This window comes from Triturus cristatus, chromosome 5_1, assembly GCF_964204655.1.
Source record: "Triturus cristatus chromosome 5_1, aTriCri1.1, whole genome shotgun sequence".
Lineage (NCBI taxonomy): Eukaryota > Metazoa > Chordata > Amphibia > Caudata > Salamandridae > Triturus > Triturus cristatus.
In genome coordinates, this window is record NC_140587.1 from 709,063,347 (window position 1) to 709,078,895 (window position 15,549).

At 40.9% G+C, this 15,549-nt stretch overlaps 1 protein-coding gene across 1 annotated transcript in view; it reads left to right on the forward strand.

Annotated features, from left to right (window-relative positions):
• Positions 1–15,549, forward strand: part of GAREM1 (GRB2 associated regulator of MAPK1 subtype 1) — a 442,505-nt gene that overhangs the window by 141,987 nt on the left and 284,969 nt on the right. Inside the window, exon 2 of the mRNA XM_085605691.1 lies at positions 11,607–11,747. Within this exon, the coding sequence (XP_085461817.1) occupies positions 11,607–11,747 (141 nt within the window). The remainder of the gene's footprint in view (positions 1–11,606; positions 11,748–15,549) is intronic.

Below are 15,549 nucleotides of genomic sequence, written 5' to 3' on the forward strand. Positions count from 1 at the left end.
ATCAGTGCTAAAGTGCATGTGCTTCTTCCCTTAACGTGTGTAATTGGTGTATGCATGATTGACCTATTTAATTTACTTGTAAGTCGGTATAGCATATACCCAGGGACTGTAAATTAAATGCTACTAGTGGACCTGTAGCACTGAAGTAGCCTTTGAAAACCTGTCCCAAGCCTACCTGTGTGTGCAGTTTACTGCCACTTCGACTTGTCATTTAAAAGTACTTGCCAAGTCTTAAACTCTCCTTTTCTTACATACAAGTCATCTCTAAGGTAGGCACCAGGTAGCTTTAAGGGCAGGGTGCTATGTAAGTAAAAAGTAGCACATGTATATTTATGTTTTGCATTTCCTGGTAGTGACGAACAGCCTGTTTCGTTTTTCACTACTGTGAGGCCTACTCCCCTAATAGGTTAGCATTGGGAATTCCTAAATACACTTTTAAGCTGTAATTCCTATCCGAGAGGAGAAGTTTTTTCATGTTTCATAAGTTTGGAATAGTGTTGATAAATTCTACTTATTGGTGAAGTTGGAGTTAACATTACTATTTTAGAAAGGCCACTTTTAGAAAAAGGACATTTCTCTGCACTTACTGCTCTGCGTGCCTGACACCCTGCCTCCACTACATGTCTGGGTGACAGCTACACTTTGTGCATTCTCTCTAGATCCCTCCAACACAGGAAGGATAGGTGTGGCTGAGTACCCATCTACATACATCTACATTCTGATGGCTTTGCCTGATCAGGATGGAAGATGGGGCTAACAGTTCACTTGAATAGGTAAACTACTGTCCCCACACAAAGGGCTGATTTACCCCCCATAGACAGCCTACCAGACCAGACTGAATTGAAAGGGGAACCTCTAGACTTCAGAGAGCTGCTTTGAAGTCACCCCCCACATCAAAGGCACTTTTGTGTATAAGTACTGGATTTCTGACCCCCTAAAATCAGATACTTCTGGATCGTAAACTGAACCTCTATTAGAAGTATTACTGTGCTGCTTAAAGGATCATATTTGCACTGCAAACTTGGAAGGCCTGCTTTTCTAGTGTGTTTCCCTTCTGCCTACTGCTCTCTAACTCTGCTAAAGGAGAGCAGGACTCTGCCTTCACTCCAAGTGATCTCCAAGGGCTTGTTGGCTTGCCTCCTGTTGCTTGAGATTCTGGGAAATAAAAGTCTCTACCCCTGCTCCTGTGCCTGGCTCTCTGGAAGTAGCCCAGATGTTTGCAACACGGATTTCGACACATCTCTTGTCAGTGTGTAACAGAACCGGTGCATCGACCCAGCTGGGGGAGTAAAATCAAATGCAAAAAGAACAATTGATGGACAGAATGCAGAACAATGTCATACATTCACCCCAGTACAGAGCTCTGGGCCTAAATGCATCGTTTCTTTGCCCACCATGCCATTCCAGTTTGGACCCAGCCATATGCAAATCAGTCTTGACTCTGAGCCCAATGGGAACAGTTCAGCCTGAACTGCCAGGCCAGGTCCTCCCTGGACTGGAAACAAGCATTCTAAGACTGGTTTCGGGCTTTCAGCCCTCAACAGCTAGGATAGCTTGACTCCAGTGGCATGGAGCGCACGGGACCCACGTCTGGGCATACCCGTCCCACCCGGGGTGACGAATGGATAAAGAACAATTGACGGACAGAATGTACAACAATGTCATACATTCACCCCAGTACAGAGATCTGGGCCTAAATCCATTGTTTTTCTGCTCACCATGCCATTCCAGTTTGGACCCAGCCATATGCAAATCAGTCTTGACCCTGTGCCCAATGGGAACAGTCCAGCCCAAACTGCCAGGCCAGGTCCACCCTGGACTGGAAACAAGCATCCTAAGACCGGTTTCGGGCTTTCAGCCCTCATTAACCAGGATAGCTTGACTCCAGTGGCTTGGAGAGCACTGAACATAATACGAACATCAAGTTTGGGAGAAGCTGAGACTCTCACAAACTGGTCTTGTCCCACTTCTGCATCACTCCTTCAAATGCCCTGCAAATTGCACAGCAGAGAAGCGCTCGCAAACAGGATTGGAAAGAACTGTCCATCGTTCTGATAGGCAGGTTAATATGGAATCGAAACATTGACTAGCCACTCTGCATTTCTAATCTGGTCCTTCGGGTCAGACTTCAAACAATAGGCGAGGTATCAATATGCTTCAATAGACTATTCTTTGTGTTAACAACAGACCCATACCAACAAAAACCCAGCCCTAAGAGCTCCTAATGAGTCCGCCGTGTACCAAAATGAGGTCATGGTGGGTCAAGGCCCAATGGTGAAGCATGCTACGTTATGATGGTGAGGTTTTACATCCTTTTTAGAGACATATTCCCCCCCCCCCCCCCCCCCCCCGCCCACAAGGGACCCTCCTATATAGTCATTAAACACTCCACTCAGACGGAGTGGGTAAGACTTAACATTGTGAGTGAGAAGCATGACCATTTCTGCTCAAGTCACATTGGGTATCACATTTGATTGTGTGTCTAGCCTGCCACGGTGGGAAACTTGTGGTCTCCTTATCCCAGCACAGATTTGGTTATGCACAAATTGATTCCAGGTGTGTATTTATTATGGCACAGTATGGCAGAAAGATGAAAACCTGTGTACAGTGCACTAGTTTTGTTGTATTTCTTGATTTTCTTTTCCTTTGGTTTGTTTCATTACAGAGCAGTGATCTCCAGAAGACATATTTGTAAGATACAACAAGGAATCCTGTAAAGATAGTTGTTTACTGGGAGTGGGGGTATGGGTCGTCCATTTAGTAATTGATCACCCGGCGCCTACCACATTACAATATTAAATGGCAAGATTATCGCACATTACAACAACATAGTCATTGGGTACTTAGAAGGACGGCCGAAGCATGTTGACATTAGTGAGGATGACAGGGTGATAGATAACCCTCCGGCAACATCCATTTTTCAGTTTTTAACCCGATCAGGACATTTGCTAATAAAATTATTTTTAGATCACCCTAGATAGCCTTTTAACAGTTCTATTACTCTGGCGATTGACAATCCTTTAGCGGTACAATTTTACAAAACAACCTTGCTCTCACTTATAGTGGTTGATCCCAACTTGGACTCAACTGGGCCCAGGGTGTGGGAAGCCCAATGATGAAGCATTTCACATCTGATGTGGGTGACGGCCTTACAATTCCCAGAGATCACTCTGGCTGAGCGGAAAGGTTAATGATTGTATAGTCTAGACTTTTAATTGTTTGTGTGTATATGTGTAGATATGGTTGGGAGGACTAAGATATAGTCCAACTTCTCTCCCCTCCATTTTGAATGTGACCCATAGTAACGCTGTGATTTTTGTGTTACTCTATTGCTTCTGGAGAGCTCACTGGGATGACTCAAAAAGAAATCTTCTTGTTCCCCATATTGTGATGTTTGTCTGTATAGCCCTTGCCTCAGGCATCCTGTTTGACAAAACTCTACATGTTCACAGCCATTAAGCACGATGCATAGGAAGTGGCAATGTGTTCTTAACACCCCACTTTTGTGTCTCACCCCCCCCGCACCAACCTGCGTGTGACAGCAATCACAGTATGCCACATATGTATGCGCTAATACATTGCACTGTGAAAGTGTCTTGCGACTGATGTCTTGCATCCACCAGGCCATTGGGAAACATACGCTCTGACAACACAGGTTTGTGTGATTAATGCACAGCCCAACATCCTAGGATAAGTGTGGCTAAGTTCATCACATATGCTGTATACAAATAGCAATAACATAATGACACAGGTAGGGTAAGGGTTCTTTGGCATATGATCTTTACCTTTCTTACAGCAAAAACATGTTATGATCACCTCAACACCCAATAAAATGTCTCGGCTAGGGTGCATTCATAACCTTTTCTGGCTCAAAGGGCAGGCAAATTGGGACAGAGCCTTCTCCAAGCACATGGACATATTAACCTAAGATTTATCTTAATCCATACATAGAGAGGCCTATTCATGAACTGCATTTTGTTGTAAGTTTTGTAGTACTACAGTAGTTCTTCTTATGTACTACGAAATGGTATTGACTAACCTACGTGTGGAGGTCTATGCCTCCATCTCTCCTATGTACGGTGATCTCTGCACACGTATGTATACGTTGTAGTAGTAAATGGGGGGAGGGATGGGGGAGTGGCTGGAAAATGAGGAATACGTACAACTAAATGGGAGAGGTTTAGGGAGTGGTAAGAAGGGATTAAGGGAAGACTGCATCTGACAATTTGTTTATTGTGCTCAATTTTCACCAACATAGCTAAATAGTCTCCTGATTTATAGGCCTTCTGTTCTAAAGCAATGTTTTAGCTGCACAGTATAACACTGTTTCTTATAACTCTGTCTTGGTCACCAGTTTCGAGGTTAAATCCTTTTCTGTTATTTGTTCTTGTTGTGTAACATGTATATTTCGTTCTGGATGTGCTGTCTCATTGTGTTTGTTTTCATCTGTTTTCCATTTGAAGAAGTTCTAGATTTCTCTGGTGTCGCTTATGACATACAATTTCCATTTCCTGAAAACTGAAAATTGAGTTGAACAGAGCATTGATATATGCTGGAAGACGTCATTTGGGTCATAGTCATGTGATCTGTAGACCATTTATTTGTATAATAGTACTCTATTGTACTTTTGCAAATCGTTTCAACCTAGAATGAGGGAACTAGAAAATAATAGAATGTGGGAACTGGGAAGTAAACATTGGTTAAGTTGGTATATTGTACATTTGTTAGTGGTTATACCATCATCTTTTGCCTTTTAATTGCTTCTCAATGTACAATGATATTTTAACCCCTCCCCTGAGCAACTTGAACCTGATATAATAAAGGAAAATCGCGTCTTGGCTTTTTATTACATTAAGGACCTTGGTCGCCAGGAACCTATTTTAGTAATCTAATCCTAATATAAATAAATCTGAAAGGAGAGTACATTGAATGAAGAAACTTGCCTCCCATTCAAATGGCCTTTCACGTAACGTACTCTGACTCCGTTTTTGAAGTTTTTCTTACAACACATCTGTTACTTAGTCAAAGGGGATAGATAGTAGGTTGTATTCCCTGGTGACATTGATATGTCTAAGAGACCGCAAAAAACTAAAGGCATTACGGTAATCTGTACACTGGTTAGCAGCATTATTGTGTCTGATGTAAAACTGGAGCCACCCAATAAATACATTTGCTGGCTCTGAATGCCATTCGGAGGAGGCAGCGTGCTTTTGTATTTATGTTTGGTTGTGAAAATGTCTTGATATACTGGAGTGGTCTATCCTTTATGTGTATTTCAGTTTTCTGCTTCAATGCGGCAGATTAGAAATTGTGTTTCGTGGATGATAAATTTTTCTATTTTAAGCCATGGGGGTCAACATGATGACTTCCTATGCTTAGCTTTTTTTGTTTTAATTCAGAAGTTCAATATGATGGAGCAAAGAAAACGTGTGTGTTTTCTCAGTTTTCCCATTATGCTGATGGAGCTTAAGTTGTTTTCTTCTTAAATTGCCTTCCAGATTGTTGCATTGCAGTGCCATTATGTCTACATTACCCTAGCAGTATTGTATATTTAGAGCAGTATCAATGTTGTTACCCAGTTTTCAGTCTCAGTTTTCAAGCACCCAATCCTGTGATCTTGAGTTTTTAGTTTTTCTGCAAATGTTAAAGATTTGATCCGTTCTAGTGGAGTCCATGAACACTTTGTCATTGCGGCCATCATTCTGATATGGGTGGCTATGAATGATTGCAGACCAGAGAAAGGGAAGAATCCTGACCTCAATTTCATCCTGATGAAGGTCTCATTGGGAGGTGATTGAGTGCTAAGTACAAAGAGATGTAGACCCCTTGTTTTCAGTAGATTGCTAGAAGTGGGTCTATGTTTTGTCACATTACAAGACCTAGTGCTATGACTTAACCCTGAAAGGACCAATAATCTCAAGACAAGAAAGGATCACTAACTCTGGGTGTTTTGGGTTTGCTTAATGTAGCTACCCTCCTAGATAAATTAAAATATATATTTTCTATTTATATGTCAGTTTTACAGAGTTCTTGTGCACTGTGAAGTATGTGGGTGATTTACAGTAAAGATGTACTATACATCAAAAGAAAGAAGTAGAGAAAAGAGGTTCAGGCTGTTAACAGCTGAGATGCAATTCAAAAAGAATAAACCATTTCACCAGCTAGTCAGTAGAAGCAAGGGACTGAGAAGGAAGAGATTAGAGGATACACATGAGGCAGTATAGAGGGCAAAGAGAGAGATTGAAAAGGTCAGAATATTGGGAGCCCAAAATTATGACATTGTGGAAATGATGTGATCCAAGATGATGAGGATAAACGTGAAGCCGTGTAGCAGCTTTATCGAGAGCAAAGGAGGAGGGTTAATGGACAGGGATAATGAGACAGTAAGGCTAGGCAAGGAGGTAGCGCTGTTTAGCTCTGCCTCAGAAGATAAGATAGGAATTAGAAGGCAGGTTGAAGTAAATTTATAATACAGTAGTAGATCAGGGGTTTGGATAACGATGGGAGAGAGAAAGAGACCGAATCGTAAACTATGGTTTGTGAGTGAGGTGGAGTTAGAACAGATGATGAGTCTTTAGGTGCTGAGTGAATGATAGTTCATAGACGTATTATAGCTCCCAAGAAGGATTGGAGTTGGATGTATGTTTTTAAACTTGTCCTTCATCTTGTTCCTGAATCCTCCCAGGCCGTCTGATAATTTCATGTGATTGGCAATGTTGGGAAAAAGGGTGGGGTGAATTGTCATGAAGTGCCTTCTATGGTACGCACCCAAGTTTAAATTTTATTCTTACCTCAGTGTAGAGCCAGTGGAGGTTGATGTGGATCTGGGTGGAGGAAGAGAGATTTTCAACTCTATATATCCGTGATAGAGATGTTGCCGTTCTCCCTACTGCTCAGAATGATCCGGTACCTCATGGCTCCCTGTTTGGTAGTAGAACAACAGCTGGACAAGGATTGCATGAGGGTGATGTGAGTGATCCACTGGAGTGGTGCACAGTATATGCTCAAGTCTTCACGGTATCAGTGAAGTTAACCAGAACATCCCTTAGTTATAATAACACCGTTTTACTCCAACAGCAAAAGGACAGTAGGTTGGTCTGTTGCCATGGAACCATATCATAGTGGTCTACAGCTTGGTCTGTTTTTTACCCTAACCCTCCAGAATTGGCAGCAAAAATATGTTTCTGTGTACTGCTGTGTTGCTGGCCAGTGTTGGGTCTTAGATTCATACCCTCTCTTTCGTCTTTTCAATTGTAACTGTCCCATCATCATTTTTTGTGTATAATATAGTTGTGAAGACTTGTCTGAGATCTTGGTTTCAACCTATCACTTTCACAGTAGATGCATGCATGTCAGTGGTATTGCTTTGAGTGCTACAATTTGTGGCTTCATCTAGAAAGGCCAAAAAGTGGGCTCCTTTAGCCAAAAGTGATGTATGTTCTAAAATCGAAGACTGGCATTGCCACTGCAGAATGAGCTTGAGATGGGTCTGTGGAATGCCCCATTTTACAATCTCATGTTCCTTCAGGTAATTGGAAAAAGGGTCTGCTTGACTGTCATTCAGTCCTCTGTATCTCACCTGACCTCACCTCTGTATCTCTTCTTGAAATTTAAAAGGGGGTCACTCTCATCTCTGTAGGTGACATTTACCTCATTGTGTATGCATATTGAATATCACACATGGCTGTAGGTTCTAGGTTCTCGCTCTCTTATATCGGGTTTCAGTATTGTGGAACAGAAGCCAATTAAACCCAATTAAAAGATATGCGAATGAAAAATGGTCAATCTAACCTTGAGTGCATAGTAAACATTAAACAAATACATTTATTCCCATAGACAGAAAGATAGTATTGTTATTAAAATACATTTAAAGGTGTGATAAAGCTCATACCTGGCCTCTAATGGATGATGCTAATGTATTGGATTCTCAGATGTGTAATGTCTCAAAGTAGTGGAATTCTGGGCTGGGTGAAAATGTTTTGCAAATGTTCTCATCAGTAGAAGCCCTTACTGGAGTTTCCATTGCTATGGCAGGAATAAATATTGTGTGTTTAATGTAATGGTCTTACATATAATGATTCTGCTGATTATGCTGTCCAAGTTGCATATTTGTGGGGCTATTGACATGTTAGATAAAGGTGAAAAATCCTTCTTAAGATAGATCTCTACTGAAGCTACCAAAAGGTACACCACTACTTCCCTTAAGATTTGACCTAAATGTTAGGCAATTTTCAGACACAGCTCATCTCAAGCCTTTTTTATTTTGGGTTAGGTTATGGTCATCTGAGCAACTTGTGTCATCCATCCTTATGGAAATCTTAGCTCACAACTTGGCCGCTAGGATTCTGTGGATAGCCCATGTTAAGCTATAGCTGGTTAAGCAGAGGATTGTCTGAATTCTGGCTCCAACCTACAACAATGACCAGCAGCTCCCGCAGTCTCATTAAAGATCACTTCTGGAATGTTGTCCTTAGCTCTAAAATTTCTGCTGTCCCCTTGGGCAGTCTAACCGACCAGTACCTGCCTTTTTAAATGTGGTTCCTATTGCGAAGATTTTATGGACTATGTGACTAGGTCATTGACTAGGACTCTTTCTATTAAATTTAGAATAGGGATTTTACCAACTGCTTCTTTTACCTTTTCTTAGAGGGGCAATGTTAACTCCTCCAATCTTTGCCCTATGGGATCTCGGTCAGTCGAGAACGGCGAGCACCTACTGTTCTTCTATGGTGCATACACTAAACAGTGTGCCCTCTGGATGTTCCCTCTGTGCGGCCTCCTCGGGCTTGACGATGGGCACCATGCCCTGAGAATATGTAGGGCACATACTAGGAGATGTGCTGTTTACTGGGTTGCCATCTACCTACGTTCTATATGGCATCTTAGAAAAAGAGTTATCAATAGCCTAACACATCATACACTTTAAGTTTAAATGGACATATGGCCCCTTTTAAGTGATTTTAAGTGACTTTTATGCTTTTGTATTTGAACAGCTGCTAGATAATAGGGTTTTGGCGGGAGGCCCCACTAAGCTTCTTGTTAGTTGGTAATTAATTTCTCATCTAATGCTGCTTGTGGAAATGTTTTTTATTTCGCCATGTTTTTAAACTTATGCTGCTATGTGTACTTTTATGTTTTTTCACAACCAAAATAAAGTCAAATGATGATGAGTTGCTGCAAGAGATTTGTTCTGACAATCTTTTTTGACAAGATTATTAAAAACTGGTTCATGTGTCTTATGGATAAAGATCAAAAGCATGCTATGATTTCAACTTAAAATCAGTTTACGTGTGTTCCTAAAACCGACTGAAAGGCACTTTGGAGTACTTAGGGCAGTACTTTTGTTGTACTCTTATATGTACTCTTCCACACCTTTCTGAATTGTCCCTACAACAGAAATAAAAGGTGAATAATCAGGGAATATTCCTATACAATAAGTACAGGTACAATGGCCTATTTGCTCTTCCACTAATGGGGAGCTGGACGTTTGCAACTGATTCACAAAAGCATATACGAGCATGTAAATGAGTACTCCTGTAAATGAGTACTCCTGTTCTGCTTTCCGAACTCGTATTTTCGTTTGTGATTCAGACCTATTGTTTAAGTACGTCATAATGATGTGACGTTTTCAAAAGCATTGCCCCACTACGGATTATTTGCATGGGAACAATTTTTCAAACCTCGAATATTGTGTGAATTACTTCCGTTTGCTTTTAGCAAGTTGGCCTTTAAGACCATTGCAAACACATGGACCTTGATACAAAATCCATATTACCTTACTAGCAAGGGCTCGCCGGATTGTATCCTTTCTTGCACATTGGCCAATAATTTACAAAAGGTAGCCAGCCCAGACTTCTCCTGCGCAGTGCAAGGAAGGGAAATCGACACAGTGACCTCTGTCGCCTACAAACAGGAAATGGTGGGCTCCGTGATGTCGAGTCTCCTCTTTAACGAGTTACTATATCAGAGTGAATGCAGTCTGACAAAAAAGCATGCTGTTATTGTTTCAAAAAAGAAATAATGACCGCATAGCAAAAGTAAGAGAATCCAAGTAAAAATATTTCTTAAATATCACAACGCACTATTAATGCTTTCATTTTAGAGGGTTTTTTTCCCCAGCTGCCAGAGGTAAATGTAAGTTTTCCCGCTCTTCCACTGCTATTAGTAAAAGTGTTCAAGTTTTTACAGTTAGTTTAAGTTGGCTGTAAGCATGCACATTAACTTACATTTGCTGACCTTTATACCTTTTTTTTTATCGCAACTATAATATCTCTTTGTCCAAGAACTTGCTTTTCTTCCCTTAACATGTATAATGAAGGCTTATTAATGCATACTTTTTAGTTCTAGAGTGATAAGCCTTTAAACACGTTGGGAGTGCCATTTTCTCTGTTTTTTGCCTACGTGTTCCTTCCATTACATAAAATTCCTGCAGCTGCAACTAAGGTCTCACACTTTGGACATGATGCACACATTGTCGTCCCCCCCCCCCCCCCCCAAGTCCAGCTTGTGTCTGCAAAAAATCTTCAGCCTTTGCAAATGGCAGCTCCTATTTCGCACAATTGACATATGCTGATCTTTCCGACTGCAGCTGGAGGTTAGCACCACAGACAATCTGGCTGGAGCAGATGTTCCACAGTAATAGGCTCAGGCGCGTGGGTAGTAGAAGTATGGGTTTACCCATTGGAGGGGCAGGGAGCATCCACCGTGGTAGGTAACACCAACAGATTCGTAACTATGTGCATTCACCAACCTTCCGAATCATTTGCTATGTGTAGTGAATACTCCTGCGATAGTTGTCCAAAAAGCTTGTCTATAATGCGCATTACGAGTGGTGTCGCTAACAGCAGTGGTGTCAGTAACAGCAGAAACCGGCACCAACGGAATTATTAGTTACATGACAACACCGTGGATATCCACTTTCAACCATGAGATTTCAGAAAGAGCAGAATTTTCCAGATACAAGTCCTAGGCAAAATGAAAAATTAATGGGGACTCGTGCCTGGAATTACCAATTTCCCCAGTAATTCATCATATTTTAATGGACCCTTAGAGTCTAACTAGTAATGTTGAAGATTTTCCCCATCCTGAGAGATCCCAGTATCCATGTTAACTGTAATGCCAAAGATGGGGAGATACTGGCACATTGTCAGGGTCTCGCGTAATGAGAGCCTCAATGTGCAGATTGGATACAAAAAACAACCAAACACCCTGTGGGTCAGGGTGGTATTGGGAAGGAATTACTCACCGTGGAAAATATTTGCTGGTGGTCTAAAGAAAAGAAAGTTTATTGCTCTAATGTACATTCCCCTGTACTAATTCATTTGGTTTTCTCACCCAGTTTAGATTTATATAAGGAAATCTGGGACTTGCCTAGGTTTCTGTTATGACTTCCGCAGATATTGATGAATCCATAAATATAGGAAATCTGATGAACTCATAGGAGGAAGTGTATGGTAACTAGGCTTTCAACTAGAAAAATAGGTATGTGAATGTCCCCATTGCTAACAGTATATTTTGATAGTGACCAAGACTTGTGTCTCCTTTGCAAAATTAAGGGCTTGTGTTGTCTTACCTTGTTCCTTATAAAGGCTCCTTCTGTTTTTCAGGAGAATGTATAGAAGGTCTACGAGAGAATGACTACCTTTTGATTCACTCCTGCCGGCAGTGGACCACCATCACGGCTCATAGTCTGGAAGAGGGACATTATGTAATTGGACCAAAGATAGAAATCCCTGTTCATTATGGTGGTAAGTGATCGTGTAGCTAACACTGCTCTTCTCAGGTTGTATGAATGTGTCCAAATTCATTATTGAGTTGATTTCTCTGTTGTAATAACTCGGTGCTTACAGCAGCATTTTGTTCATTGTCTCCCTAAGTAAAACAGTTTCAGGGTGCTGAAATCTTGAGGTGTAAACTGAACCCCTGTTCAGTGAGAGGTCATGAAAATGTTTTATTAAAAATATGCATCCTGAGTATCAATTGGCTGCTGAATTCCAATATATGTGGTAACTGGGAATTGAGAATTACGATACATATTGCATCCCCCAGATACATTTCAACAGGTCAAACCGGCAGATAATATTTGGGGGAAACCTGTCCGCTACATACAAGGACATATAGAGGTTGGTGCAGTAATCCAAAAAAATTGCATGTTATTCTTCATTTTGGGGGAGAAAAAACATCTATCTGTACGGCAATTATTGCAGCCATGAATTCCGACCCGGTGGTGTTAGATTTTATTGGGTACATTATATATATATATATCACACCAATTACCAGCCAACCTGTAAAGTGGACCTTAGATTGTCCATTGGACTCTAGTACACTATACAGATGTTGGTCTTGCTGTCTTATAATGCAAAGCAGCAGTTTCAGTATTTTTTTTCTTTTCAGAATTTTTTTTTTCTTTTCTTATGTGACGGCAATTGATCTTACATGATTTTCAATAGGCAATTTTATTTAATATCTTCCATAGCACTAAGTAATGGGAACAAAAGTAATTTATTGTTATTGCAATGAAGCCTTCTTCGGATTGAAACTTGGTTGATAAAGTAAAATCCGTAATCACTTTAATTTTATCATTGAAACATAAAAGATAACCACCCTGGCATGTTTAAGCAAATTAAAAATAATTGCTTGATTTCATAATGCACTCTAAAATCTAATGCAAATCAAAAGTAAATAACGTGATTTGTCTGTGATGAATAAACAGCATCAATTAACATACTAGACTGCCTGAACTTAAAACACTCTATGTATGAATCATGTTACTAATTTGAAAGTGAACAATTCACAGAGGATTGTAAAAAGGTAGTGGTGTAAAAACGCAGCAGTAAAACGTGCAATACAGTAAATGTAGAAGACAACAACGCAACAGTGTAGCAATTCGAAATGCAGCAATATAAATGGAATAATGGAATATTTGTATTAAGTGCAGCATATTTTTGACCGTTTAGCACAATGAGTGACCAAGGGTGTCATTAGGTTGAAGTTTTGTTTGAAATTGTTAGTGTATAGTAATTAAGCTGAATTAAATGTATGCATGTTTTCAGATTAAAATGGAGTATATTTCCAGATGGGGTTGATGCCTAGAAAGGTATAGAGCATGAGTAGATTTTCCACATCAGTGTTGCTGGCCTATTACAGTCAAAGTATGTCAGCCTAATATGCGAACAGCAGCCCACATGAACTGTCCTGATTAACTGTCCCTTGTGATATTATAAATGCAGTCTTTATGCCTCGTGGATTTGATTTAAAGGACTCGAGTTGATGTGTACGCTTTCTCTTGTAAGTAATGTCTCCTCTTGCATAGCAGGAAGGAGCTACAGACCCTAGTCCTCATTCATGAAATTCAAAGTCAAATCTTAATGAGCAAGTGTGACTGGGGTACCGCTAATGAGGTGCATGGTCGTGTGCCACTAGTGCTGTCTGATCAGGGGAGTTGTTGAAAAAAAGGAATTTTTGAAAGTGGAGTGTCCTGGGCATCGGCTCAAGTCCTGACCGGGCCCTGAGCTTGGACAAATCTATAGCTGTGGTCGCTGCCTTCTTAAATTTGTCCCTACATGGACTGGTAATGATTTTTTGTGATGGAAATTTTAAAAAGTTTATTCCAGCCCCTTGTATTGAGGAAGGATAGATCTTTTCTATGCTTCAGCTACCTCTTCATTGTTGCCGAGAATGTGGTGAATGGAATCAAGGTGGAAGCTATGTGAATAGCCCTTGCCGATTTAAGTTTATCTCTTGTAGGGCAAAAAGCGAAGATGCTCGTTCCAGCCAAATTAAGTGTTGATCCATCGAGGCCTCTGCTGCGCATCTAGTCTGTAAAACGGTGATGCAAACGTGTATTGTTTTCCGCTGTCCTAGTCTTTCTAAGACTTGTAGTTCTTTACTCCTCTCCCTCTCTACTCTTATGTGCAGGTTAAAAACATTTGAATTGACCTCTGCAGATGTCTCTAAAATAAACCATTCTTCTTGGTGGAGAAGCATGGACTGTCCTATTCATGTTTCTAAAAGTATTGTTGTAGAATTTTGAGAAGTGTGTTGTACACTTCTGAAGTTTTTTAGATTTCAGCATGGGATCATTTTTGCATGAACAAGTATCTCTCCTCACCGCTACAATTATGAAACTGCATCTGTCACATTCATATAACCGACATGGGCAGCCTGTTTTCTAAAGAAATGGTTTCAGAAGGCTTTGAGGAAAATCACCCACAATTTTCAATTAAGATTCAAGTGTTTTCTAGGTGCAATAAGATCATATAAGAACACGATTTTTCTCACTATTCGTGTTTCATGCCATCAAGCTGCTCCATGTAAAGCTCATATATTATCCAGGTGTCTATCCTTGAAAGCAAGGACAGTTTGTAGATATACATTCATCAGTTTATCAATTATAGTTAGAAACTGAAGTTGTAATCAAGCCAGTGGTCCTTCTGTTGCTGTCCCTGTTTACCTGTAGCAAAATATGCTTTGAATATTAAATGTTGTCTTTGTTTTTGCCAGAGAGGCATTCATTAGGCCAGGACAGCAAGGGATGAGGAATATTACTAATAATCACTGAAGGGCCCGGAGATGACTCAACGATTGCTGCAATCTATACTCGGTGAAGTTCCCAGTTGTGGTCCACAACCTGGGTGGGAAGATCATATCCCAGGAAGGGTAGACACAGTTATCCTCAATGAGCATAGGGCAGCCAACACCTTCTCTGGCATGCCACTTCCCTTATCTGTGCTTTCTGAGTGTGCACCTGCAGCAGTGAGGCACGGGGACAGGCTAGTGGTGTTATTGCTGATGCTGTGAAGCCTAAGAGTGCCTTGTGAAGAGGAGGAATCACAGGCTCTGCCCCTCTGTTGTTGCTCATCCACTGCAACTAGAATAGCCCGAAGCTGCTCTCGCATGTTACCCACCAGCTCTGTGGCCCCTGAGGTGCCAGACATATCAAGGTCAAGCTGGTGGAGGGGTGGGGCGATCAGCAGGAGCTTGAGGTAGGGCAGCCACCATGGCTTCACACTTGCTCTGCCTCTTCTTGAGTTATTTAAAGTGCCTGATGTAAAAACCTCGGGCTTGATTCACACAGGTAACTCACACTTTTGTGTAAGTTTACACTTTGGCGTATGTTTACTACATTTGTTTTTCACAAACTCTGGGTGTAAACTTCTTACAAAAGTATAAATTACATATCTCCACCCTCCGAGTAAAGCAATTGGATAACTCTTGTGTAGGTAAGTGACGTCCCTCACTAAACCCCTCCATAATCCCATACCCTTTAGCAGTATATCTGCCCCTTTTCCAGCTCAGGCACCTCTGTCCCTCCCACATTTACTACTAAAACCGTACAGTGGAGATCTCCACACACATAAGTATAGGTAAAACTTACATTTTGTACAACATTTTGTTGTAGTACTACAAAACGTACTTCAGATTGGTAATCTGGCCCCTTGTGTAAATCTTTCAGCTACCTCAGATATTCTGTGGATGTAACCGCTAATCTCATTTTTACCTGATCTGAAATTATCCATTAAAACAATGTTGAAAGAAGATTGGTGATAA